Source organism: Colletotrichum gloeosporioides (genome assembly GCF_011800055.1).
Source record: "Colletotrichum gloeosporioides strain Lc1 chromosome Unknown consensus_81, whole genome shotgun sequence".
In the NCBI taxonomy this organism is placed as follows: domain Eukaryota; kingdom Fungi; phylum Ascomycota; class Sordariomycetes; order Glomerellales; family Glomerellaceae; genus Colletotrichum; species Colletotrichum gloeosporioides.
Genome location: NW_025544726.1, coordinates 322,913 through 346,235, shown reverse-complemented (window position 1 = coordinate 346,235; position 23,323 = coordinate 322,913). Strand labels below are relative to the sequence as shown.

General features: G+C 54.6%; 9 protein-coding genes across 9 annotated transcripts; 4 read left to right on the top strand and 5 right to left on the bottom strand.

The window, feature by feature from the left end:
• Window positions 1-651: 651 nt before the first annotated feature.
• Window positions 652-1,677, top strand: GCG54_00001119 (Protein indc11; the record flags this gene model as incomplete). Its single annotated transcript, XM_045401245.1, has 1 exon — window positions 652-1,677. The coding sequence occupies one exon, from the start codon at window positions 652-654 to the stop codon at window positions 1,675-1,677; it is 1,026 nt and encodes a 341-aa protein (XP_045259170.1).
• A 567-nt stretch (window positions 1,678-2,244) lies between these two features.
• On the top strand, window positions 2,245-4,101 carry GCG54_00001118 (uncharacterized protein; the record flags this gene model as incomplete). The annotated part of the gene is made up of 2 exons (XM_045401244.1): window positions 2,245-3,102; window positions 3,163-4,101. The coding sequence occupies 2 exons, from the start codon at window positions 2,245-2,247 to the stop codon at window positions 4,099-4,101; spliced, it is 1,797 nt and encodes a 598-aa protein (XP_045259169.1).
• A 1,507-nt stretch (window positions 4,102-5,608) lies between these two features.
• Window positions 5,609-6,130, top strand: GCG54_00001117 (uncharacterized protein; the record flags this gene model as incomplete). The annotated part of the gene is made up of 2 exons (XM_045401243.1): window positions 5,609-5,774; window positions 5,847-6,130. 2 exons carry the CDS (start codon window positions 5,609-5,611, stop codon window positions 6,128-6,130), a joined length of 450 nt encoding a protein of 149 aa, XP_045259168.1.
• Window positions 6,131-6,890: 760 nt separating this feature from the next.
• On the top strand, window positions 6,891-7,718 carry GCG54_00001116 (uncharacterized protein; the record flags this gene model as incomplete). The annotated part of the gene is made up of 1 exon (XM_045401242.1): window positions 6,891-7,718. The coding sequence occupies one exon, from the start codon at window positions 6,891-6,893 to the stop codon at window positions 7,716-7,718; it is 828 nt and encodes a 275-aa protein (XP_045259167.1).
• A 103-nt stretch (window positions 7,719-7,821) lies between these two features.
• On the bottom strand, window positions 7,822-8,857 carry GCG54_00001115 (uncharacterized protein; the record flags this gene model as incomplete). Its single annotated transcript, XM_045401241.1, has 2 exons — window positions 7,822-8,594; window positions 8,689-8,857. 2 exons carry the CDS (start codon window positions 8,855-8,857, stop codon window positions 7,822-7,824), a joined length of 942 nt encoding a protein of 313 aa, XP_045259166.1.
• Window positions 8,858-10,943: 2,086 nt separating this feature from the next.
• On the bottom strand, window positions 10,944-12,568 carry GCG54_00001114 (Aspyridones efflux protein apdF; the record flags this gene model as incomplete). The annotated part of the gene is made up of 2 exons (XM_045401240.1): window positions 10,944-11,897; window positions 11,960-12,568. The coding sequence occupies 2 exons, from the start codon at window positions 12,566-12,568 to the stop codon at window positions 10,944-10,946; spliced, it is 1,563 nt and encodes a 520-aa protein (XP_045259165.1).
• Window positions 12,569-13,358: 790 nt separating this feature from the next.
• GCG54_00001113 (Methyltransferase fsa4) lies at window positions 13,359-14,799 on the bottom strand (the record flags this gene model as incomplete). The annotated part of the gene is made up of 4 exons (XM_045401239.1): window positions 13,359-13,672; window positions 13,757-14,365; window positions 14,421-14,544; window positions 14,617-14,799. The coding sequence occupies 4 exons, from the start codon at window positions 14,797-14,799 to the stop codon at window positions 13,359-13,361; spliced, it is 1,230 nt and encodes a 409-aa protein (XP_045259164.1).
• A 920-nt stretch (window positions 14,800-15,719) lies between these two features.
• GCG54_00001112 (uncharacterized protein) lies at window positions 15,720-17,639 on the bottom strand (the record flags this gene model as incomplete). Its single annotated transcript, XM_045401238.1, has 8 exons — window positions 15,720-16,252; window positions 16,312-16,379; window positions 16,442-16,815; window positions 16,872-16,939; window positions 16,990-17,026; window positions 17,082-17,266; window positions 17,318-17,456; window positions 17,511-17,639. The coding sequence occupies 8 exons, from the start codon at window positions 17,637-17,639 to the stop codon at window positions 15,720-15,722; spliced, it is 1,533 nt and encodes a 510-aa protein (XP_045259163.1).
• A 1,766-nt stretch (window positions 17,640-19,405) lies between these two features.
• On the bottom strand, window positions 19,406-21,780 carry GCG54_00001111 (High-affinity methionine permease; the record flags this gene model as incomplete). Its single annotated transcript, XM_045401237.1, has 9 exons — window positions 19,406-19,712; window positions 19,767-20,019; window positions 20,082-20,393; window positions 20,463-20,519; window positions 20,726-20,950; window positions 21,002-21,105; window positions 21,146-21,321; window positions 21,405-21,472; window positions 21,528-21,780. 9 exons carry the CDS (start codon window positions 21,778-21,780, stop codon window positions 19,406-19,408), a joined length of 1,755 nt encoding a protein of 584 aa, XP_045259162.1.
• Between the last annotated feature and the right edge of the window lie 1,543 nt (window positions 21,781-23,323).

Below are 23,323 nucleotides of genomic sequence, written 5' to 3'. Positions count from 1 at the left end.
GCGTGGCTTGACGGAAGAGAGACTTTACTGCATCCGGACAATGAGGGGGAGGCGCTGTCGAAATTGCTTGGGGGACCCCAAGCGCGAAGCGAGGCGGCCCAAAGTCCTGCCGGCTAAAGAGCGAAGCGCGCCCCCAAAGGCGCGAATCCTCCCAGTCGGCGCAACTCTTCATTTGCAAGGCCAGTCGGGCCCTGTTTGTTGTCTGCAGCCACACGGCACAGCGGTCATGGCCAACCTGGGAACATAGCCAGCCAACACAGTTCCAACACGCGGATCACCACCAAAAGTCGCTCCGGCGTGCGGCGCAATCAAGCTCATCGTGGCGTCAATCCCTGCGCTCCTGCGCCGAGATGGCGCTGGGTCGGGCTTAAGACGCCTTGCGAGGCGTTGTTTGAGACGTTGGTTGGTAGTGTCGAACGGCGTGTTGGAAGCGGACGTTGGAATCACCATCCGACAGCTGCCTGGCTGTGCGTGAAGGGCGTGTTGGGGATTGAAGTATAAAGAGAAGGACTTCGCAGTCATGTCTTCAAGATACTGGATCATTAGAATCATCATCACCAGCAAGCAAATGCATCAGACTTGAAGCAACATCATCTCAATCGATCATCATCTCAAGACCAACCCAGCACACCACTAACCAACACACTCACAATGGCATCCACCACCATCCGTAAGGCCGTCATCACCGAGTTCGGCGACGAGTCCAAGGTCAAGGTCATCCAAGACACCATCGACGCTCCCGCCGCCGACCACGTCCAGATCGCCACCATCTACTCCGGCTTCTCCGGCGCCGACATCAACATGCGCAAGGGCGTCTACCCGCTCCAGAAATCGGCCCCGCTAACCCCTGGCTACTGCCTCGTCGGCACCGTCAAGACCAACGGGCCCGGCGCCTCCAAGTTCTACCCGGGCGACACCGTCGCCGCCATGACCGTGTACGACGCCGAGGCGGAGCTCGTCAACATCCCAGAGAAGTACCTCGTCCGCGTGCCCAACGGGCTCGACCTGCAGCAGGCGACCGCGCTCGTGCTCGACTGGGGCACCGCGTACGCCATGGTGCACGAGCACGCCAAGGTCGCCAAGGGCCAGCGCGTCTTCGTCCACGGCGTCAGCGGGGCCGTCGGGTTCGCGCTGATGAAGCTGTGCCAGCTGCAGGGCGCCGAGGTGTACGGCACGGCGTCGGAGCGCAACCACGCCGCCGTCCGCGCCGAGGGCGGCCACCCGTTCGTGTACACGGACAAGAACTGGATGTCGGCCATGAAGGAGATGGGCGGCGCGGATGCCGTGTTTGACCCGCTCGGCTTCGAGAGCTGGGACGAGAGCTGGACGATTTTGTCCAAGAGCGGCATGCTGATCGGGTTTGGGGGCAACTTGAACTCGCTCGGCGGGGATGGTAAGGCGCCGCGGTCGACGGTGGTGCCCACGATGAAGCTGCTGGCGCGCGGCATGGTGCCCTTCTGCCCCAAGCGCACGTGGTTTTACTACATCACCCGGGATGACGCGACGTTTGAGCCGAACTTGAAAGCCATGTTTGGATTGCTGGGCGAGGGCAAGATTAGGGTGCCTATCAAGAAGGTGTGGGATCTGGAGGATGTGCAGGACGCGCATCGCCAGTGGGCGAGCGGCACAGGCGTTGGGTCACTGATCATTCGTGTTGGCGACGCCAAGCAGCAGTGATGATGACGATCGCTGACTCGAGTGTTTTTGCTCTCAAAGCGTTGCGAGTTTTGCTCTTGATTGATGAAAGTAGACAAATCATTTCATAGTTGAGATTCAGAGGCCATGACGATAGTCGCCAATTCTTACATGCTTTAAGGACCTTCCTGATTTTGCTTGGTGCATGTGGACGCGACTTGTGCGGCGTAAGATCATTACGTGCCTGAATGTTTCTGCCGGGATCATTTTGTTCCTTGCTGACATCGAACACCTACTTGAAGGCCATGTTCCCCTTTTTCATCTCACCACCACCACTCATCTCAAACTCAATTCGGCCGACTGACAGTGTAACGGCAGGGCGATAAGATAAAACCCAGGCTTGCATGAGCGACGTGGTTGGGGAAATCGATCCATCACTCTCACACGACCGCAGCAGCCACCCGAAAGCCAAGCGAAGCGCCCGCATCAATTGGCACTTTTTTCTCTTCCGCATCTCATCCCTTCTTCATCAACTCACGCCGAAATCTCATCAAAAACACACTACAATTCAAGGCGGTCATTTCAGACATCAAAACTGCAACCTTCGACATGGGCTGGCTCGCCCAACTGGCCATAGCCGGCCTCCTCGGCGCCGCCACCGCAGCGAGCAAACACAAACTCCACGACTTCGACTGGGACACCATCACGCCCACGCACAAGCTCTCCTACCATCCCTGCTACTCCGAGTACAACTGCACGCGCCTCATCGTGCCCCTCGACTGGCTCGACGCATCCAACCCGTACAACGTCACCCTCGCCATCATCAAGCGCCCCGCCAAGGTGCCCGACACGGACCCAGCGTTCGGCGGCACCATCTTCACGAACCCGGGCGGACCCGGCGGCTCCGGCGTCGAACTCATGCTCTCAGAGGGCTACGCCCACCAGGAGACCGCCGACTCCGACCGCAGGAAGTACGAGATCCTCAGCTGGGACCCGCGCGGCGTGCAGTTCACCACCCCGCGGCCGGATTGTTATGGTGAGGACAGCCTGGCGCGCGGCACCGATATGATTCAGAGGCTGGCCACGGGGCCGATGAGTGCTAATCCAGATGCGCTGAGGAGGCAGTGGGCCAGGGTCCAGGGGTATGGGAAGCTTTGCTCGCAGAGCGCGGTGAATGGGTCGATTATCCCGTTTGCGACGACGGCGTCGACTGTTCGGGACATGGTTCACATTCTGGATAAGATCCAGGAGCTGCGTGAGGAGGAGGCTGCCGCCGCCCGCGGAGGTGGGGATGGTGATGCGCAGAAGCCGTTGCAGGCTCGTGAGGAGAAGGGACCATTGAGGCTGCAGTACTTTGGATTTTCGTACGGCAGTCTTCTTGGAAACACTTTTGCGTCGATGTATCCCGGTCGCGTTGGCAGAGTCATCGTCGACGGCATCGTGGATGCCGATGACTACGTCGAAGGAGTGAGTCCATCGCGTCTCACAATGATGGGTGGGAGCAAGATTGCTGACCTCATTTGACAGGGCTGGAGGACAAATCTTCAAGACACCGAGGAACTTCTCGAACAATTCTACAAGACCTGCTTCACCGCAGAATCAAAGTGCGCCCTCTACCGCCACGCAGACACGAAATGGGAGGACATCCGATCACGCGTGTCAGACCTCGTCAAGCGTCTCGACGACGAGCCCATCTCCGTGCTCGACGGCAAGCTAACCCACATCCTCACGGGCTACGACGTCGTCGACGCCTTTAAGAGACCCCTCTACGACCCCTACCGCAAGTTCGTCCCTCTCGCCGACAAGCTCAGCGCCGCTGTAGACGGCAACTACACCCTCCTCCTCAACGACGCCGTCCAGTCCATCCCCGAGCTCGACCAGGCCTGCGCCGCGCCCAACGGCACCGCGCTACCCTCCACCTTCGGCGACGGCGGCCAGAGCATCCTGTGCGGCGACGCCGAGGACCACACGAACTTGACGCTGGCGGCGTTCTCCGCGTACGTTGCGGAGCTGGTGGACCAGTCGCCGACGTTCGCGGGGTACTGGTCGCAGATCCGGGTCGCGTGCTCCGCTTGGGGGGTCCGGCCGAAGTGGCGGTACACGGGCCCGTTTAGCACGCCGACGCACGACCCGGCGGTGGTGGAGGGCAAGCCGGCGGCGCCGCTGTTGTTTCTTTCGTCGAGGCTGGATCCCGTGACGCCGTTGAGGAATGCGTACAAGATGAGCGCGAGGCATCCCGGGTCGACGGTGGTGGTGCAGGAGTCAATTGGCCACTGCGCGTTCGCGACGGGGAGCAAGTGTATGAAGCAGGTCATCCAGGAGTATTTCGAGCACGGGGTTGTGCCGGAGGACGGCAAGGTGTGCAAGCCGGACTGCGATCCCTGGGATGGGGATGATTGCTTGCCCTCGACGAAGGGGATGAGGGTGGCGGGCTTGGGGCCGCCTCACGAGATGTCCTTTGCATGAGTTTATCGTACCCCACGGCTTCGACAGATGGAAAAGAGGTAGAGCGGCGTCGTCATGTGGGCGACCGTTGCGCATGGGGAGGGGGAATCACAAGAATTACACAATGTCTTGAAGGTCCAAGACAACGATGGTCAGACTGCGATAAAATGTATCCTGAACAAGCTCAATAGTCAGCCTCCAACGGGTAATCTTCTTTCCCGCTGAACGCCATCTGAGACTCTTCCGTCATCATTGGATGGGACAGAGATCTGGGAATTCGCAGCTGACTGCAGGGTGCAGATGTCAGACCCACGTAGGCGCAAGCTGAGGGCGATCACCGAGGTGTGAATACCCGAGATGAGCACCGTCCTCCACGTCGACTTCTCCCTAAAATGTTTGGATGCGTGATGATCGCATTTGAAGTAGTAGCCTTCTGTTGAAAATCCCTGTCACTACGACAGTTTTCCTTCACTCTCCATCGCCGCGCCGTTCAAAGTGTACCCAGCTCACCGCCGGCGATAATGTCTTACTCAGAACCAGTCTTCCCACCTCAAGTCCAACGTTACACGTGCTAGAAGCCCTAAGCTGAGACATGCCTCTAGAAAGATATACTTCTTTTCCTGCTCTTTCGCCCCGCGATAGCGTGCGGCGCTGCAGTCAAATACGAGAAGCCGTTGCCCCGCGTCAGCCCTGGGGCGATCTGATTCTGGCATTTCCGCCGCCAAATGTGCCGGTGCCGTCTGTCCCCAGACTTGGCGGGACGATCGACGATGCACGCATCCGACTAAGCAGGCTACAGCAGCGCCGCCGACGGGCAGAATCGTGGGGGAAAGCTTCTTGAGAACATGCAATTGTCATGTCATCCCTAGCTGTCCACTCAACGATGAATCTTTTCAGCTCCTCGGAAGCCAAGGGTAGAACATCACCCTAGGGTCCCAGTCAGCCCCAGGATCGCTTCCGCCGTAGTGGCTTACGCGCGACGTCGGCATTGGCTGAAGTGACGCCACAAGCGGGACGTTTGGCCTCGTTTGGCTGGGTGTTGGCTATCTACACGAGGTTGATCGGCCTTTAACCGGAATTGGTATGAGGCATGCAAGAGGGATACCAGCTGAAAGAAGCGATTTTTGGTCGAGAGAAGACATGACGAAGAATGAAAATAGATTATCGTTGGGGTGTGCAGATGCATTTCGTATTGGCTATCCTCGTGATGGATGCGGCGTCGACGGTTGGGGGAGGACGACGTGTTGATCGCGGGCTGGGTGCTGCTGTTTGGGCACGACGAGGATCGTGAGAGTAATGGACGGTCGGGTCATACGCTTCACCGAGTTTGTGATCTCTATGCCTTATGCTGTGTTGATGAGCAGGATCTCACTAGCCTGGATGGCTATATAAAGTCGACATGATCTCTAGAGAATTCTAGAGAATAACACCATCTCGACATCTCATCGCATCATCTCACAGACCAAAAACCTTCATCGTTCACAACCCATCCTCAGACTTCAGTCTCCGTATCACTCCCGCTTTCAACATGAAGTTCGCCGCAACCTTCCTCACGGCTCTTGCCTTCGTCCTCCCCGCCCTCGGCCACCCCCTCGAGGAGCGCGACGACGTGCAAACCGTCCACCTCACCTTCCACGGCGGCCCAGCCTCCTACGACCTCGCCATCCCCGCCGACGGCAACACCCACCCCACTAGTAAGTCACACACGTCGCCACTCCCTCATGTCACTTAGGTAAACAAACACCAAGGTTAATCAATGACTGCAGACAACAACATCGCCATCGACAAGATCGACGCGAACGACTACTTCGCCTATTCCAACTGCCAGTTCAACACCGCCGGCGAAAAGACGCTTGTCCAGTCCATCAACAACCAGAACGGCGACCAGGCCATCATCGTCGGCCCGCCCCAGCCCATCATCTCGGTCAGCTGCCAGGGCTTCTGCCTGGGCATCTACGGGGATTGCTACAAGAACGGCCAGTTCGTCGCGTCGTGCTGCAACGGCTTCTGTGCTGCGAACAAGTGCAGACCCTGGATCGCCCCCAACTAAGGTGGACTACTTGTTGCGAATGATTGGCCTTACGCGTCGTTCGCATGAATGCAGGCGTCGTGTCGTGGTGGATGGTTGCTGTTTGCTGTGAGCTTTATTCATATATAATTATCTAAGCTCGAACACACTTTTACCCGAATCAATGAACATCATCTGCTCGTACCTACGGTTTGAGTGATGTATGATTCGACACCGTCTATTGCCTGGTTAGGCACCCGGTCCCTCGGGCCGGAGATGTGGGTCCCATATCGGCCCCGAGGCCCGGTAAGCCCCACTCGGCTTTCACGGCAATTCGATTTGTAATCTCGGTCGTCAGCTGGTGAGAAACTAGGCGTCGTTCTTCGCCGTTTGAGTCACACGAGTAAGCTTATTCTGACACCTGAATGTCCATGGGCTTCGAGCCGCGTCAGTCGTGCGTTCTCAATAGTGACGACTACTCATGGCTTCTGGGATAAGTTAACGGGTGGGGACGACCGGGTAAACTTGACTTGGCGGATAATTTCCTGTTGGGTGGCTGTGTCGTACGTTAAGCTGCCTATCTTGCCCGGCGGTGCTCTGAAGGATTCCAACAAGACGCTTCGCAGGGGCTCTGGTAGCATTGACAGATCCTTATATAAATACCACGTGTCTCCGGAAATATGGAGTGCCGAGTTCTGAGCCCTGGGTTAAAGAACAACTTTTGATCTCTAGGTATTCGAGCAACCATTGCCACCTGCACCACAAACATATACATCTTAGGCCCTAGCATCATTTATCCAACATGGCATTCAACCCGACAAAGGCAATCGTCAACAGTGAAGACTGTGACCTTCACTACTGGTACCAAGGCCAAGGCCCCCTCATAGTCTTCGTCCCCGGCGGCAACGGCCACGGTCGGCAATACAACCCCCTCATCACCGCCCTCTCGAGCGAATACACCTGCGCCACCTTCGACCGGCGCCAAATGTCCGCCAGCCGGGTCGCGGCGCCCAAGAAGCTCAGCCCGCCCCAGCAGGCCCGCGACATCCGCGCCGTCATCCGCGCCCTCGGCTTCGACAAGGCCATCGTCTTCGGCAGCAGTTCTGGCGGGCTCTTCTCGCTGCAGTTCGCGCACGACTTCCCCGAAATGGTCGACCACGTCGTCGCGCACGAGTCGCCCGCGACAAACCTGCTGCCCGACGCCGCGGCCATCTACGACAATATGTACCACCTAAGAGAGGTGTACGAGGCGCAGGGGATGGAGGCCGCGGCGGCCGAGTTTGAGCCGCAGTTGTTGGGATACGACGACGAGGGTGTTCCCAGGCCGATGGAGCCGGAGCCGTGGAATGCACAGAATTTCTGGGCGAATGAGTTTGGACCGTTGATGGGGTACACGCCGAACTTCAATCGTATCAGGGAGAATGGAACGAGTGTTGGGCTGATGAGGGGTGTGAGGAGCCGTGATGCGTGGTATGCGAGGTCCGTGGATGAACAGGCCAAGATTCTGGAGTGTCCGCGTTTCGACGTCCCTGGTGCGCATGAGGGTTTCCAGGTCGAGTGTGAAGAATTCTTGCCGCACTTCCACAAGATGTTGGAGACTCTGGAGAAGAGACGGAGGGAGCGATCGTAGGTTTTGCGTTCGAACAGAGTAGACCACAGCTGAGCATGGTCGAATCATAATTCCATCACAGTCTTTGATGTCGAGGCCGAGAACGTGAACTCTGGAAGGTCTGTCAGTTAAACTTGAGCCTCTTCAGTCCTCGCTTCTCCCGCCAACAGTTCGTCCCCTCGAGCATCTCCGTGCAGCCAACCAGCAGCCAGCCCCATTTCCTCAAAAAGGGCTCCGTTGCCTCCCACCCCCTCGGGTCCCAGGGCTCGCCCCATACAATAAGCGCGGCCTCTTCGACCCCGGCTCCGGCCCCCACGTCCACAATGTCCCGGCACATGTCATCCTCGTCGATGTAGTCCTCGCCCTTGTCCGCCACGATCTGCAGGAAATTGTCCCGCATCTGCGGGTGCGGAAAGAAGTCGATCCAGGGATGATGTTCGACGGCAAGCTGCAGCGCCGTGGGGCGCATGTTCTCCGGGCACGACGGCCCTGTCGTCGAAGGGCCGAGGCCTGGGCCCAGTTTGTTGAAGGGGGAGATGGCCTCGTAGGTGAGCCACTCCGCGTTGAAGTCGAGGGCCTGGGCGTTGCGGACCATGGCGTGGAAGACGTTGACGCGTACGAGGGTCGTGAGGTACCCGGGACAGGGTTTCCCGTTGATGTAGTCGACGTACGCCTCCTCGGCAAACATGGAGAGCATTTGCCGCGTCTCCTCGTTGCCGAGCTCGCAGAGTTTGGACACGTTGTTCTTGAACACGTTCTTGGGGCTGGTGGCTACGAGAGACTTAGACTCGGGGCTTGCGCTTGATGGCGTTTCTAATTTTATCTTTGCCGCGGTCAAGTCGAATTCTGAATCCGTATCTGGCGGTGTTGTCTGCTTTGATTTCTGATTTCGTCTCCCTGTTTCCCGAAAGGGGTACCTGTGTTAGTCAACGAATTCAACGAGACCGAGGTAAGAACGTGAGAGAAACAGTCTTAGTAAGGATTGACTAACGCCTTGCTCGCTGATTCAAGCGGTTCTGCAGTTTCCGCCTCTCAGCCGTGCTGGTCACGCCGGTCCAGTCTTCGGAAGGATCACGCAGCTCCGCCAGACGCGGATTCGCCAGCACCGGGATCGACGTCCCTGCGGGAACGGCTGCTCCAGGGGTGAAACACATCTCCATCGTCGACCTTGAGTGGCCTAGCTGCTTGCTGTTCGTAATAGTTTGCCGCTCTACCGAGATTATTCTTCCCGTCGAAAAGTTACCGGATTTGGCAGCGTCAGCGTCAGCAGCGTCGCGAGTGGCGGCGGCGGCGGAGGTCGTCCGTGAGGGAACGATGACAATGGGTTGGACAGTAATGCTCGGAGATCAAGGCTGACGTTCCATATATGCAGCCTGCTGACGGTCTTCCACCATTGAGGGTGGCCAGGATGCTCCCGCGAGCCCGCAACTCTATCGTCGAATCGGTTTCGTTGCCCTCTGGTGGGGTCATTTCCCAATGACTCGGGCTTGGATGAAAGCTCTACCGTTCTCTAGAGAACAGAATTTTCGTGGACTACCCCTCCTTTTGTTAACAACGATATGGCAGAGACTGTGTCCTGTTGGTCTCAATGATCCTTCTCGTCGACCGCTAGTCATGAGTTGCATAGTCGCGGTAGATATGCCATCTGGAACCACGACTCCAAGGAGAGAGAGGGTTTGTAATCGACAAAGGCGAAGCATATCGACACAAACGAGCGGGACGGATTTAACACCCCTGCAACAAATTTTAGCGGCGTCAGCAGGCTGCATTAGCGTCCGCCGCTGGCACTTAGCCATCCCAGCACATCCAATGAGAGGGCATTCCGACAGATGAGCATCCCTGCCGGCTGGTTCGAGCTCGGTCTGTGCCAGAACTTCCCCGACCCCCCAGTCTGGGTTCGTTACGTCAGGGCCTCGTGCGGTTTAGACTCTGCCAATCGTAGACGAAGACCGTTGCCAGGGATTGGTTATGCACAACTTTTTCAGGATGCGAATCCCCTCGCCGCGTAACTCTGAGGCGCTGCGAATCGGTCCTTTGGTGATGGGCAAGGGTACAGCCATGCTTCTGTACTGAGTCGTAGTCTACCGGTCAGGATTCTAGTTGGTTCCTCTACAGAAGCCAAGAGAGAGTGGAGATTGTGAGTACCGCCTAGCAAGATTGAACACGATAGTAGCTCGAGGATCGTGATGAATCCTCTGATGAGTCAGGAGGTGAGGAATAGTTATCTTCTGTGAACAGGGAGAACATGGAGAAACTTCGGACCTGAGGCCACGAGTTCTCAATAGGCCTGAGGCCTTCTCACACTTCGTGTTTCTTCTACCAAAAGGATACCCTATAGCTGAACCTACAGCGTGACTTTACAGCTTAGACAACCAAGTCGCTCTCGGTTTATCACTGTGAGCAAACTGTACTTTTACTCTTGCGACTCGACTCCTGGGTCGGTCCCGCGGGAGGCGTAGCCCAAAAGGGTATCAACTGGCCGGAAGGCTGGCCACTGCGAGGGACATGTGGTGGAAGTCGCTTTATGCCAGCCAAGTGGGTACTTTACGCCCGTTTTGAGTCGAAGGGGCGGAGCGGAGCTGATGATCGCGCTCAGGGGTTGTCCTGCCCTAATGAATTGCTACGTGATGTAGCGCTAGGTGAAACTGGTTTTCTGGCCTTACGGCCCGGCCAATCTGTATCCATGGATGGTATAGATAGAAAGGATCATGGGCTTGATGGAAGATTTTACTGGAACTGCCTCATCGTACGATGTACAATCATTGTTTGAGATGAAAAGACAGGTAGGCAATGGCACAACTGCCGGCTTGGCCCAAGGAGATGTCTTTGATAATCCTCTTAGGGGCAGGGCATCACCACAGAGAATCCTGGAAGTCAAGTCTTACAGTCGAACATGCTCATCAACCACTATACATGCTATCCATTCTTTGTGTATAGCTTAAGGCCACGTAACTCATACTGTAGGCCAATTATCTCCAAGCCGGACAGGGGGCTGGTTCGACTGAGATGCATGTAATGCTGCTGGCTAGGCGAATAGTAGGGCAAATTCCGCCAGTAATATCCCACCCGCCAGCTAGACCTCTCGTCCGCCCCCTTGCTCTTTAGTGCCTAAGAAAGCCTCTGTACAACATATCGCCCGGCTACCGTCCTCATGGCTGAACACCACCTAACCAGTAACCATACTTGCTTTCCTCCGTGTCCAATGCCATTGCGGGTCATATCGCATGACCAACCTGTCCATAGCCACTACACCAAGCCTAGAAGCCCCTCCTTTGAGAAGTATTTGGCAATCATCGTAAAGACTACGCCCGCCATACAGACCGAACCGCCGAAGACGGAAATCTGCGTGAAGCCGTGGTACTCGTTCAGCAGAGCACCACTGACCGGCGGTCCGATTAGCACAGCCACCGAGGCAATCGAAATGCCCATCCCCATATACGTTCCAATCTCCTTCGGCGATTTCGGACATAAGGTGAAGACCACAGACCCTCCAGAGATGATGGCCCCTGACGTGAGGCCATAACATGCCGCAAACACAATAATGCCCGCGTTGGTCGTCGCCTTGGTCCAACAGAAGATCATGATTCCAGTGAGTAAGCCCGCGAAGAAGAGAATGTTGACACGCCCTAGCTTATCGCCCAAGATTCCAGGAATGATTCGACCCGGGACGGAGGCACCGTTGATAATCGCGACAAGATACCCTGCGAGATTCTGGTCCATTCCGTGCGCGATGCCGAACGTTGGGAGGTAGAACATTGGGATAAACATGCCGATGAACATGAACATGACGCCGAGGATGAGGAACACATAAAGGGGGTCTCTGAAGGCGGTCCACAGGAAGAATCGAGTCTTTCGAGGAGGGAGACGCGCTTTGACTGCGAAGGCCGCGAAGATGAGCAGCGGGATCATGATGAAGGCACAGATTCGAACCGCCCAGCCGAAGCCCAGCCGGTCGAGCAACTCCGAGAGAACAATGGGGAATATCACCGCGCCGACCGAGGAGCCTGCGATTGCGAGACCCATGGCTGCGCCTCTTCTCTTGCAAAAATACTGCGGCGTGGCGGCCATGGCAGGGAACATGATCAGCCCGTTCGCGATACCGCTCAACACGCCTTGGGCCAGCATGAACTGCCAGTACTCGTGGCACAGGCTAGTCATCATGATGGAAAAGATGTATAGACCCGCTGCTGGACGGATAACCTGGAGCCCGTCAGTGGATGAACTTGTTCGTGACAGGCATCGGGAGAGGAATTCGAGCTTACCCAGGCACCATACCGGTCAAAGACAGGCCCCCCTACTGCGCCAGAAGCAAAGACCAGAAAAGCCTGGATGGATCCGATCCATGAAATGTCGTCAGGCGTGTGATCCGACAATTGATTCCGCATGTAATACGCTTGGAAGACGCCGAAAGAGTTGGTATATCCCAAAGAACAGAACAAAATGGCTGCTGTGCCGGCGGCTACGAGCCACGCGCGGGTTCCGCCTTCAGGAAAGGCATCTTCGTCTGACTGCGACACTCTCTCCTGCTTTTCGTTGCTTCCTATTCTTTCCTGACGCGGAGTCGAGCCGCTTCTGCCACTCTTGTTGGACTCTGCCCGCGATTGCCGGCGTGCTATCCGTCGAGCCTCACCAGGTTGTTCCTTCGTATTGGAGCAAGCCGTCGCCGGTCTTGAAGGCATCCTGGACTCCGGTGGCGTTGCGAATGCTTCAAGCGCAGGTGTCGACGGTGTCGAATCCGTCATCAGCGGTGAGTCCTCAGTCGACTGGCCATCCTCGTCTGTTGTGATGGCCTCATCTGTCGTTGTTCCTCCCAGGCCCTCGGTGCCCTCCCTCTCCTCCTGCGCGACATTCACATACTTCGTTTCCTCCATTCTTCACGTCGCTCTTGGAGATTTTCTGCTCAGGCTTGAAGTTGTACGGGCGAAAGAAGGGATTGGGGGGAACACCTCGGGACACTGCTCAGGGTGTTGCGCGACATTGAGCTATTCAATGGCCACCCCATCTGCAACCCGACACACTTTTCTCCTCGTCATATCTCATGTCGTTTCCGGGAGTCCGTTTCCAATACTCGTGCAGATTTCGAGTTCTGTAGATGCACAGGTTCTTTGTAGGAACGTGCCAGTCCGAGCCCGTCGGCCCATCACCGGCCGAATCGCTTGGCTGCGGACGCGGCACGGTTGAAAGCGGACGTGCGTCTGCGGCCTCCGGAGAATCGGTGTTACAACTGGTCTGAGCAGACGCAGCTTCAGCCCGAGTGGTGCTGTGAATGGAGGAGGTTCAGCTTTGAGAGTTTGAACGTTTGCGACGTTAGAGAGCACCCAAACGATCTGGGTTGATGTTTCACAGATCTGAGATTAACCTCGTGGCATTGGATGAGAATCTGTGCCGTATCATGGTTTTCTGGTCGGGACCCCAAACAGAACAGAGCGCCGGGTTTTGCTATATGTCATCTCAACATCAATAGCAAAAGGGCCAGACAGCCGGGTCATTTCAAAGTGCGAAAAAGAAACGAACGTAGCGGTTATTTCGCCGGCCGCTTGGGACCGCGAATACATCTGGCACCCTGCACGCCAGTGCCCGGCTCGTGCCATGGCATTAGCCTACATCATGACCTGCCTCGTTACACCCAGCCATAAGCAGCCACCCGGAAGAGCCCGTTCCTCACGTTTTAGCACACTCGATCACTCCAATCTCTGTTCCCTCCTTGCGGTGGATTCTGACAATCTTCAAACCAGATGCCTTGGCGATCTTCTCAAACCCCTCTTCGGTGCGCTCCTTGCCCCCAATGTTGAGCATAATCATGTCAGCAGCAGCGCTTCTGACAGACGGCGGGTCCGACATCACTTGTTCCATTATGAGAACTCTAGCGCGCGGCTCATCTCTGGGCAATGCGGCGCAGAGATGCGTCAGAATCTCGATGGAGGCTTGGTCCGACCAGTCGTGGAGTACTCGGCGGAGCAGGTAGATCATGGCGCCTGTCAAGCAACCGCACTATTAGCACTGATGTGCGGCCCGCGGACATCATACCTTGTTGCTCCTCTCTGACAGGGCGTACTTACCCTTAGTGGGGTTCTCCTGCATGAAGTCGTGCCCGACTTTGACGACCTCGCTCAACCCCTGATCTTCTTCTCTCGTCACCTCGCTGATCACATCTGGGCGGTCTTGGAGGACGCATCGATGCTGCGGAATGCTTGGCACAGCTTCGAGAATATGCTTGAGCGTATCGCCATGGTTTCCACCAACATCCACTATCAGCGGCCTTCCTTCCGATGCGGCAGACATGGCCTCCTCCCCGATCCAGGAGAAGTCGTAGATCGAGGCCAGTCCGCCGTACCGCCCGGCGATGGAACCCTGAGACCTCATCGCAGATGCAAATATCTCAGCTCTCTCCGCGTCGAGATCGGTGTGTTCCCACACTGTGAGCTCTGGATTGTCCCAGGCAAATGTGTACGGATTGTGTGACACGCCGGCTGGCTCATGGTTTCCGTATGTGGCGAAGTAGTCTTGCCAATGCGTGTATCCGCGAAGGCCATGGCTGAACATGACTCGAATGAGATTGCCGATCGGGTTCTTGTGTTTGAACATTCGTGAAGACGCCGAGTGAGCCACGTGGCCCGATGACGTCTGGACGAGTCTCCCAGTGGAAACGAGCATGCCGCCAAGGCGGACTTCAAATCAAGCCAGTCAGCAAACCATTTGTTTTCTTTCAGAAGTTCCACTTACCCACGAGGCTCTCATCTGCGTCGATAGACTTGGCGAGATCCGCGTACGAGATACTGCCCTTGTCCGGGATAGCGTCGAACAGCTTCCATTCTATGAACTGGTTCAGAGCGCCGATTTCGCCCATCTTCACCAGAGTCAGTCATTTGCTGAATTTTGATAATATTGAAACTAGTCGGGTTATCGATGAGACTCTTACCGCCACGGCAAACCCGCCAATCATTTCTTCTGGCCCTGTCGTAAGTTGAAGCATCTTTTTTGCCTTCATGAACATCTTAGACTTAAAAGCCTTATCGTCTGTCGAGGCAAGGCTTCTAGCATCTTGCAAGAGCGACTCCGCGAGAACGACCAAGTTGTCATGGGGATTATTGAGCGATCCCATCTTGGCTCTTGAATCTTGCTGCAATGCGCGGTTGTGGCGTGATCGGGAGTCAGAGTTGGAGGTAGTAAAAATACTATGAGTTTAGGAAATGGAAGGTTTAGAAAATGAACGACAGGTGAAAGATAAACTGCTCTTTATGTCCAACCCTCGTCTTCAGTCTGGAACGTCAGCCAACATAGAACGGCGCCAGTCTTATTAAGTGAACCGATCCTTCGGACGCCATAGTACGCCTCATTTTAGGCATGCAGTCAGACGGCACATGTATTTTCCTCTACGTGCCAAAATGTTCGTCCACTTGATCCGATTGACGGCTTCGGAAAGCAGGCTCCAAAAGAGAAATCGATGGATGATGATAATAGTCCGGACTCCCCCAACTTTGACTTGAGAATATGATAAAGAAAAGATTCGTCACCCACTCAACTGCGCCTCGTTCCATATGATAAGCGTCGCTTGAGTGAATCTTGCTGTTGAAGTGTTGGACTTGGCGCTCGCCCGAGCCTCACTCGGCACGTCTTGGCCGGTTATCTTGGCCTGCACGTCAGGTCGTCTTCCCTGCCTGTCACAACTTAAAACTCCATGGATTCCGATTCGTAAAATGATTGCGAAAACTGACCCACTTAGCAGGGTCCCTAACGGAGGTAGTCCTCCATCCTTTTGCATCAGGCTCGCGCTGGATGTAGCTTGTAAATAAGACCGATAGATAACAGTCTGCCCACTGAGCTGGAAATATCCGCCCGGACAGCAAGACATTTCAGCAGAGAATCTTATATCATCCATGAGATTTACGGTTTATACGCCGGTGTCATCTGCGCAACATCACTCGTGCCGTAGTACCATCATATGTACGGATAATATTGAATATATACTAAGATTGAAGGTTTAGAAGAAAAGGTAGGAAAGGGGGTATCAAGTAAATCCGTCTACATCCACGTCTTCGTATTCACGACGCTTCGAAGGTCCATCTCGTATTCTGCATCCGCCTCTCTTCTGACACTTCTCATGCTGCCTGGGGTCATCGGAGTCATTGGTGTTCTCGGCGTTCTCGGCGATCTCAACAGGCTCGGGCTCATCAGGCTTGGAGTCCTGTGCCCGCCACTAACGCTTCCGCTTCCTCGCCAAGGGGGTTGATAGGTAAGTGGCTGCAGCGGCGGTGGGGGGAGAGGCTTCATCCGCGGGTCGTGGTCGTTTGAAATATGAATTATAATCATGTCTTCTTCAACTTCCGCCTCCGTTGAGCTTGATTTTGGCGACATAGGGATGGCACCCTTGTCGCGCAACGACATGTGACTGCTGCCTCTGTCGTGTGTTTCTTTGATTTCCACGGTCGGTCCGCGGATCGTTGTAAGAAGACCAGGGATCTTCTTGAAGAGGGGTCGTAGTGCGGGAAGGCTTCCACACATCAGTGCGACTGATATCTCGGTGATGCTCCACGTCACAAAGTCCACGTTATCCCCTGTACAACGATGTCAGAATTTGAGACAGTCTCAAGGGTCAAATGCTTATGCAACGTACATGTGGTGTCATAGGAATCAGCAAAGAGGACCAGCCATCGAAGACGAACGATCGAAGTGATGCACGCGCTGATATATGTTAGCATGAGGCGCTTGAGGTTGCAAAAGGCCGATGAAGAGAACAAACTCACAATGATCCCAAGCTGAACATGAAGATGACCGCCAGCTTCTTCTTTGACCCCAATTGCAACTGGCTGAGCTGTTGAATGGGCATGGCGAGAATAACAATATCTTCGACAATACTGAGAATAGCGCTGGCCAGTGCCACGGCGTTGAGGTCCACGCATTTGCGGATGAGAGTCCGGTCCCAGATGCCGGCAATCGGTGTGCATTCGAACATGATGACGAAGGTAAAGACCAGTCCATGGCCAACGAGAAAGACAAAGACAAGTCTGTTCACAAGCTGAAACTTGCGGCTTGGGAAAACTCGCGCAAAGAGCGCGACGATTGACACTTTGGCCAATATGAGAACGATAATGTAGAGCATTTGAACAGCATAGTAAAGCTGCCATGACAGTTAGTGCACGATCGAGGCATGAATAGTCGTGACTGGAGACCTACTTGGATGATGCGCTGGGCGTTGGCGGGGTTGACGTTCCAGTAGTGGAGGCCGAATCCGAGTTTGGCGCCTTGAAATTGTTAGTGGAATGAGTGGAAGTAGAAGCTGAGATCAACTGACTTGCGATGACACATCCCATGGTGGCGGCTAAGACAATCTTTCGCCCAGGTCAGTATTTCTGCAAGGGCGAGACGGAAGCCATGGGCACCTACAGCCGTCACCAATGTAGTCCAATCGTCCAGCTCCAGCTTTCCAGCGATAGACCTTCTGGAGACAAGTCTCAGAATCACAACGGGGAACGTAAGCACAGCCAGCACGGCTACGACCAACTTGATTTCGAGATCTCGGGATGCGTGAGGGTACGGTCGGCAAAGGTCATCGGTCATATACGACAACTCTGTGATTGTCTGTTAGCTATGCTTGCAATTTCCGACACCAAAACACATACTCAGTTGATCTCGCCATTCGCAGGAGGTTTGTACGCATCCAGAGAGGCCCTCCAACAGTGTCGTGTTGGTGCAAACGCACTGAGCGATGTTGTCGAGCGGGCATCCTGACCCAAGAAAAGAATCGGTAACGCATGATACCTATCCAAGGGTTAGATCGTGCATGAATTGGCGATGCCGCGACAGACAACCTACCGCGCATTGAGGAATCTGACTGATGAGATCAAGCGGCGAAGTGGTCGTGGTCGTGGTACTAGCCTGACCTCGGACGGTCTCAGCTGCCCATGGCAGCAGGACAAGCGCCCACTGAAGGAGGCTTTTCATGTCAAGTTGAAACGAAGATGCAAGAAGACCGGAGACCAGGAATCGTCTGCTTGAAGAATGAATATCTAGTCCAGCTATACGTTTCAGCGAGCACGGAGCATAATACCAGATGCGGCCATCTGCTGCGACCCTAGAAGAACCAAGACAGAGGATCCCAAGCAGCTGGATCGTGGGCTGCACATAAGTATCTTCAAAGGCACCGTCGCATTGCCGCGGACAGGTCCGTATACACCGACCCAAGATTCGAGGAACGCCTCGTGGGTATCTCCAGCCGTTGAACTATGTCTATTTCTGGTTTGGCTCTCATGTGCGTAAGCCCTGAGAATCTGTCATCTGTCTCTTGGCATAAAAGCTCGAAATACTACAATATGCATGCGGGCTGTCTGATATTGATTCGCCCCACGCAGAGTTTCTTGAAGTTGGGTTACAATATATCCTAAAGATGGTTTAACGCAGTGAGCCACTCGCCTCGATTCGGCATGAGCGATTGCGCCGGTGGGAAGGGTGAGGCCAGGACTGAATCATGACCCCTGGGGCCGGCTGAATGGTCCATTGGTTCGTCCGATGTCCGCTGGGTCGGGGTTTCACATTGACATGTCGGTTGGTGAGCCCGTGCAACCTCTCCGGCCATTTTGCTGGGTCCATGATGGAGTTGATGGGCGTTGAAAGAGGGATCACGTTGCTTGACCTAATATCGGGGAACTCAATTCTGTGGCGATTTCGCCATCGGTGTGCTATCAGCTCTCCACTTGGTACATGCACTTTCTTACCCTTTCATGCAGAATTGACAAGTACCCCGCCCGTTATCGCGAGCCCACGAACCACGTGTGATGCGCGTGCGATTCAAGGCCGCCCGCCCGCCCGCGCGGTTGTGCACGCCCGGACGTCTTACTGGACCGTGAGACGACTGCGGATGCTGGCCGATGAGGGCCGGCGAGGAGCAGACGGATGGATTTGCGCGGGTCTGAGGGGTTGGGGGAACAAGGGCATTTCGATATTGAGGATTGACATTGACGTAATCGATGTGCCTTGTTCAATCATCTGATGCTGCACGAAATGTGACGAGTCAAAGATGGAAAAGATAGCGATGCCAAAGTCCGAAGCACGAGAGCCTCGCAGACAATGAGAACGATGGTTTGCGAGGCGCTAACGCCACAGCCGCGCTGTGTGACGAGGGCATTCCCTGACTCAGGCGCAGGAACCCAGCCGGCCCTGTGCCGCGCCAAGTCCCCAGTCTGGCCCTTCATGGCCCATCCCTCGGCCGGGCTCGCTTTGCCAGGCATGCCGAAGCTGTCTAAATAACCTTCTTGCCGGGTGCTCCGGTAGGGAACGGGATCACCCTTCCCATGTGTCTCGCGGTTGTGTGACGAAACCAACATTAGCGCACCCTCCAAGCCAAGGCAATGTTGTCCGATAGATTGCTTATCAGCAGTTCGAACGGTAGCCGTAATCTGCCACAATTGTGGCTCATTAATCGTGATGATTGCCTCAGTGCATTTATCCCAGGTTGAGCTTAGTTAGGCTGAGTGACTGCCTTGGCAGGGCGACTCATGTTCATGCAGCCTTTCACGTGCACATTCGACTCGGCGCAATCAGCGCAAGCTCAATAATATATTGATTTGTGTTGCGCAATACCCCGCGTGCCGTGGGAATGCTGGTTTTCTCGGGGAAAAGGCAAGAACTCTAATCCGGCTACTTAATCACCAGCGCCCGTACCAGATGACGATCAGACATGGCTCATGCAGTGCATCCCATTATCTCATAAGCTAGACACCGCCGTTTTTCCGATTACTCACAGAAACTGAGTTACCGACATCAGAGTTGCTGCCCTCAGATGAAGTGCGCACAGCCTTCTCTTGGACCGGAGCTTCGGTAACGGTGGTGTTGTTGACGATGCGCCCAGCCGCATCGTGAGTAGCATCCCATTCGGCAACGTCGGCGTAAGGGACCTTCCGAAGCTGGTTACTCTGAGCACCGTCCTCAAAACTGATGAGTTCCTGGCGCAACTTGTAGCCCTTCCATTTTGGGATGAGGAATGCCCAAAACCAGTAGTAAGCTGCACAGGCGAGGAGACTGCAATCTCGTTAGCCATTGCGAGTCAGATTATTGGGGAGAAAGACTGCTCACATTCCCACACCGGTCACCGCGTACGTCGCATACCAAAAGCTGACGTCACCAGCGTACTGTCCGCCTGCCGGCGGGTACCACGGCATGATCAGAAGGTAAAGCTGGATGCAGATGTTGAAGATGATCACCACGTGCCACGCTTTGAACTCGGGCTCGGGGAGGTTCAGCTTACTCCGCCGCCAGCGGACGACATAGATACCCACAGCCATTGCCAAGTTAAAGGCGGCCTGGGGAAAGACTCCGAGATCGTTGACTGTAGCATCGTTAGCGAGACGGGTCCCACGCCGAGCTCGGGGCCATGTATGGGGCTCGTACCAAAAGTGAAAGCGTCTCCAGCAGGGACCGCCAGAATCATTAGCGCAGTCAGAAACCAAATCACCGCATACGGTCCCAATGGCGTTCCAAAAGGCTTCGTAGATACCCAGAATCTTGTCCAAGGCAGTACGCCTTGGCGACCGCATTCTCTAATGCGGCGAGAAAGCCCAATAATAACCGCGATCATATTTCCGAAAGAGGCCAGTGCAATAAGAAAGTTCAGACCACGCACAGCCCCAGAGTTTCCGAAGACTGCCGTGAAGAAGAGACTTGCAACTGTCAAGCCAGAGTTCTCAAGATCCTCTCTTGGCACTAATAAGGAGCAATCAGTTAGCCTTTCTGGAGGGGATTGGCTGTTATTCTGCAAGGGTCACAACTCACCAGCAGCGAAGAAAGCAACGTTGGCGAACATGTAAAGGACGTAGACCGTGGTCAAAGCTGCGGTAGCGTAGATCTTGAGGGATCTGACGGGATTCTGTAGGGGCACTCAAATAAGCATATCATCACTTGCGGGGGGGTTTCGGCCCTTCGGCCACATACCTTCACTTCATTAGCAACATTAAATGCATTGTTATAACCTTTTCATGCGTTAGTTGACCGAAATTCATTCTTGGGAGTAGTCGGAAGATTTCGTTGGAAATTACCTCCGTATGAGAAGATGATGCGGTAAAGTGCAGTAGTCATGCCGTATGCAGTGGCCGAAGAGCTACCAGACCAGGCATCTTTGAAGTTTGCCGTGGGGTCCTGAACCTTTGTGTGTCCGCCTAGAACGACGAAACCCGTGATAATGACGAAAAGCAAAGTGCAAATCTTCACGATTCCGACGCCGTTGGAAAACCAATAAGCGTACTTGGTGTTGAACACAAGTGCTGAAGGCGGTCAGCCTACTGAAACCAACGTAAAGATCAACTGCAACATACTCAGTGTGGCTAGGGTGTAGCAGGCTAAGGCGGTCCCCTTGATTTGCCAATCTGTGCCCTCATGGCCAGATATGGCAATCAGGTAGTTTGCCATGACTTTCCATCTGATCAGCGATTGAGTCGTACTTTATCTAGCGTATGCACCTACCCGTGGCATTTGCACTTCCAAAGGATAGAATAACACTCTGTACCGCGAATGTGGTTGGAAAAAGCCACATGGGACGGGGGTAGGCTTGTTCGAGGAAGACGACTTCGGAGCCGGATCGACTGGGGAAGTATGCGGTGAACTCGAGGTAGACGGCTCCAGATGCCATGCATAGCTGATCGCGTGATTGGGTCAGCCATTGTTGTCATTTTGGCTGCCGCCGTCGGGTTGCGTGTATGGGGACGCCGGGTGACTTACCAGGTAACCAAGAGTCCAATAGACAAAGCTAACACCAACGGAACCAGTACCCGCGAGAATTGAAGCAGCTTGGAAATGTCAGCATGCCCTGTGTACTGCGAAATGCTCGGAGAGATGACGCACGTGTAGAGTAGATACCAGCACCGATCATCATCGTGATGTTCAGCAACGTGATAGTAACCGGCCCGACGGAATATCCCAAAGGCGAATTGTTCTCAACGGGCGCACCGGAGGCATCTTGGTATGTTGGAGGTGCATCATTGCCGCCCTTTTCGCCGATGTACTGGACGCTGCCATTGGAGATCTGTTCGACCTGGCCCCCGGCAACGGTGCCAGACGCCGCAGCGCGGTCTCCGAAGGGCTTTCGCCAAGTCATTGAGATGCCAAGTACCAAGAGACGGGAGAGACGGAAGACTAGCGGGTAGGGCTGAAAGCAGTGTTTCAGGAGAAAAGAGCTTCGCCGTTGGATGGCAGTAGTGTCGGGAGGAGGGACAAGGTCACTGCATAGCGCCAGCGATCGAGAAGGAAGGAGAAGAAACGCGATCGCCGGGAAACCTATATACCATGCAGACCTTTTTACTCGCCATTTTCCCTCTCGGAATACTTCATCGGAATAGGCTTAGAGGATGCAACACACCTGAAATTCAAGACGGTCAGTCTCTGGAAGTTTAAGATTCCACTTGCCACTGTCAGAGGCCATTGAGAACCCTTGGAATAACTGCTTCGTAAGCCAAAGCTGTATGTCAAACCCCTATAGAGCTTTGATTTTCAGGCAATTGTTTGTTTGTGGAGTTGCAATCCTGCTGTTGTCAGTGGTCGGTGCTGGTTTACGGCCCGATGTTGATTTCAACATTGGAGGGGTGGATGATACAATCGGCACCGAGGTAGGGGGACGACTGGGTTACTGGACAGGGTTTCTCGATGACAACAGACATCGCCGACATGGCGAATATCCGCTTCCGCCTTCCGCGATCCTGCATCATCTTCCGAAGGAGTTGACTGGCACTTCCAGACTGATACTTCCATATGCATTGACAAACACACTGGATGGGTTTGTTCCTGATGATGAACAGCACTTAACGCTTCAGCCAGGTTACCAGCAAGTAGAGAGACAGTAGAGAACAGCCCAGAAGTTCTCTGATGCATCAAATGCTTCGCTTTTCCAATGTTCGAGTATCGCACATAGAAATCGGAACCTGTTTCCCTCTACAAGTCAAGATAGCAATCGAGGTTATTGACGACCGGTGGGAAGTGGACTCGGTAGGCCGAGGAGAGTGGGATTTCGGCAATTTTAGTACGTAAAGGCAGGCTCGAGCAAATGACGCGATCTACAAGAGACCCCATAACGGGAGCTAGGATTGGAGCCGCGGTTGCGTGCTTGGGGCTGGACGTCCAACCCCGGCAAGCGCGCCGGGATGTAGCGGGACAGTTCACTCAACCAACTTTAGCTTCAGCTAGACAACAAAACATTTACTGAGCAGCGTATGAGGATCAGATATTGGTAGTGAGATGATAGAGGAGACTACCAGTTTATCACTGGTTAATAGTACAATACTACAGAAGAGATTAAATATAGAAGTTAGTAAAGAGAAGGTTAAGGACAGGAAACAAAGCAAGGGATGATGGCGGGCGAGGAAGGCGGGGATGAAGGTCTGGGTGGGATTCCAAAGGCGACTGCAATGATCAGATTGATACGGAAAGGATCGCTCTATGGCTTTCAAATTGAGCTGAGAATAGCTTCGTAGCTTCATAGGTGGCCTAGGCATCTAGACCATCGCATGTGAGAGTTTGACCATCGTCGCGTTTGGTAGTGCCACGCTCGAGACAGGCCTCTTTTGATCACATGCATTGTTATCCAGTCAGAGCATGAAGCTTGAGCCACTAGATTCTCGTGTTTGCTTTAGTTTGGGGCGATGATG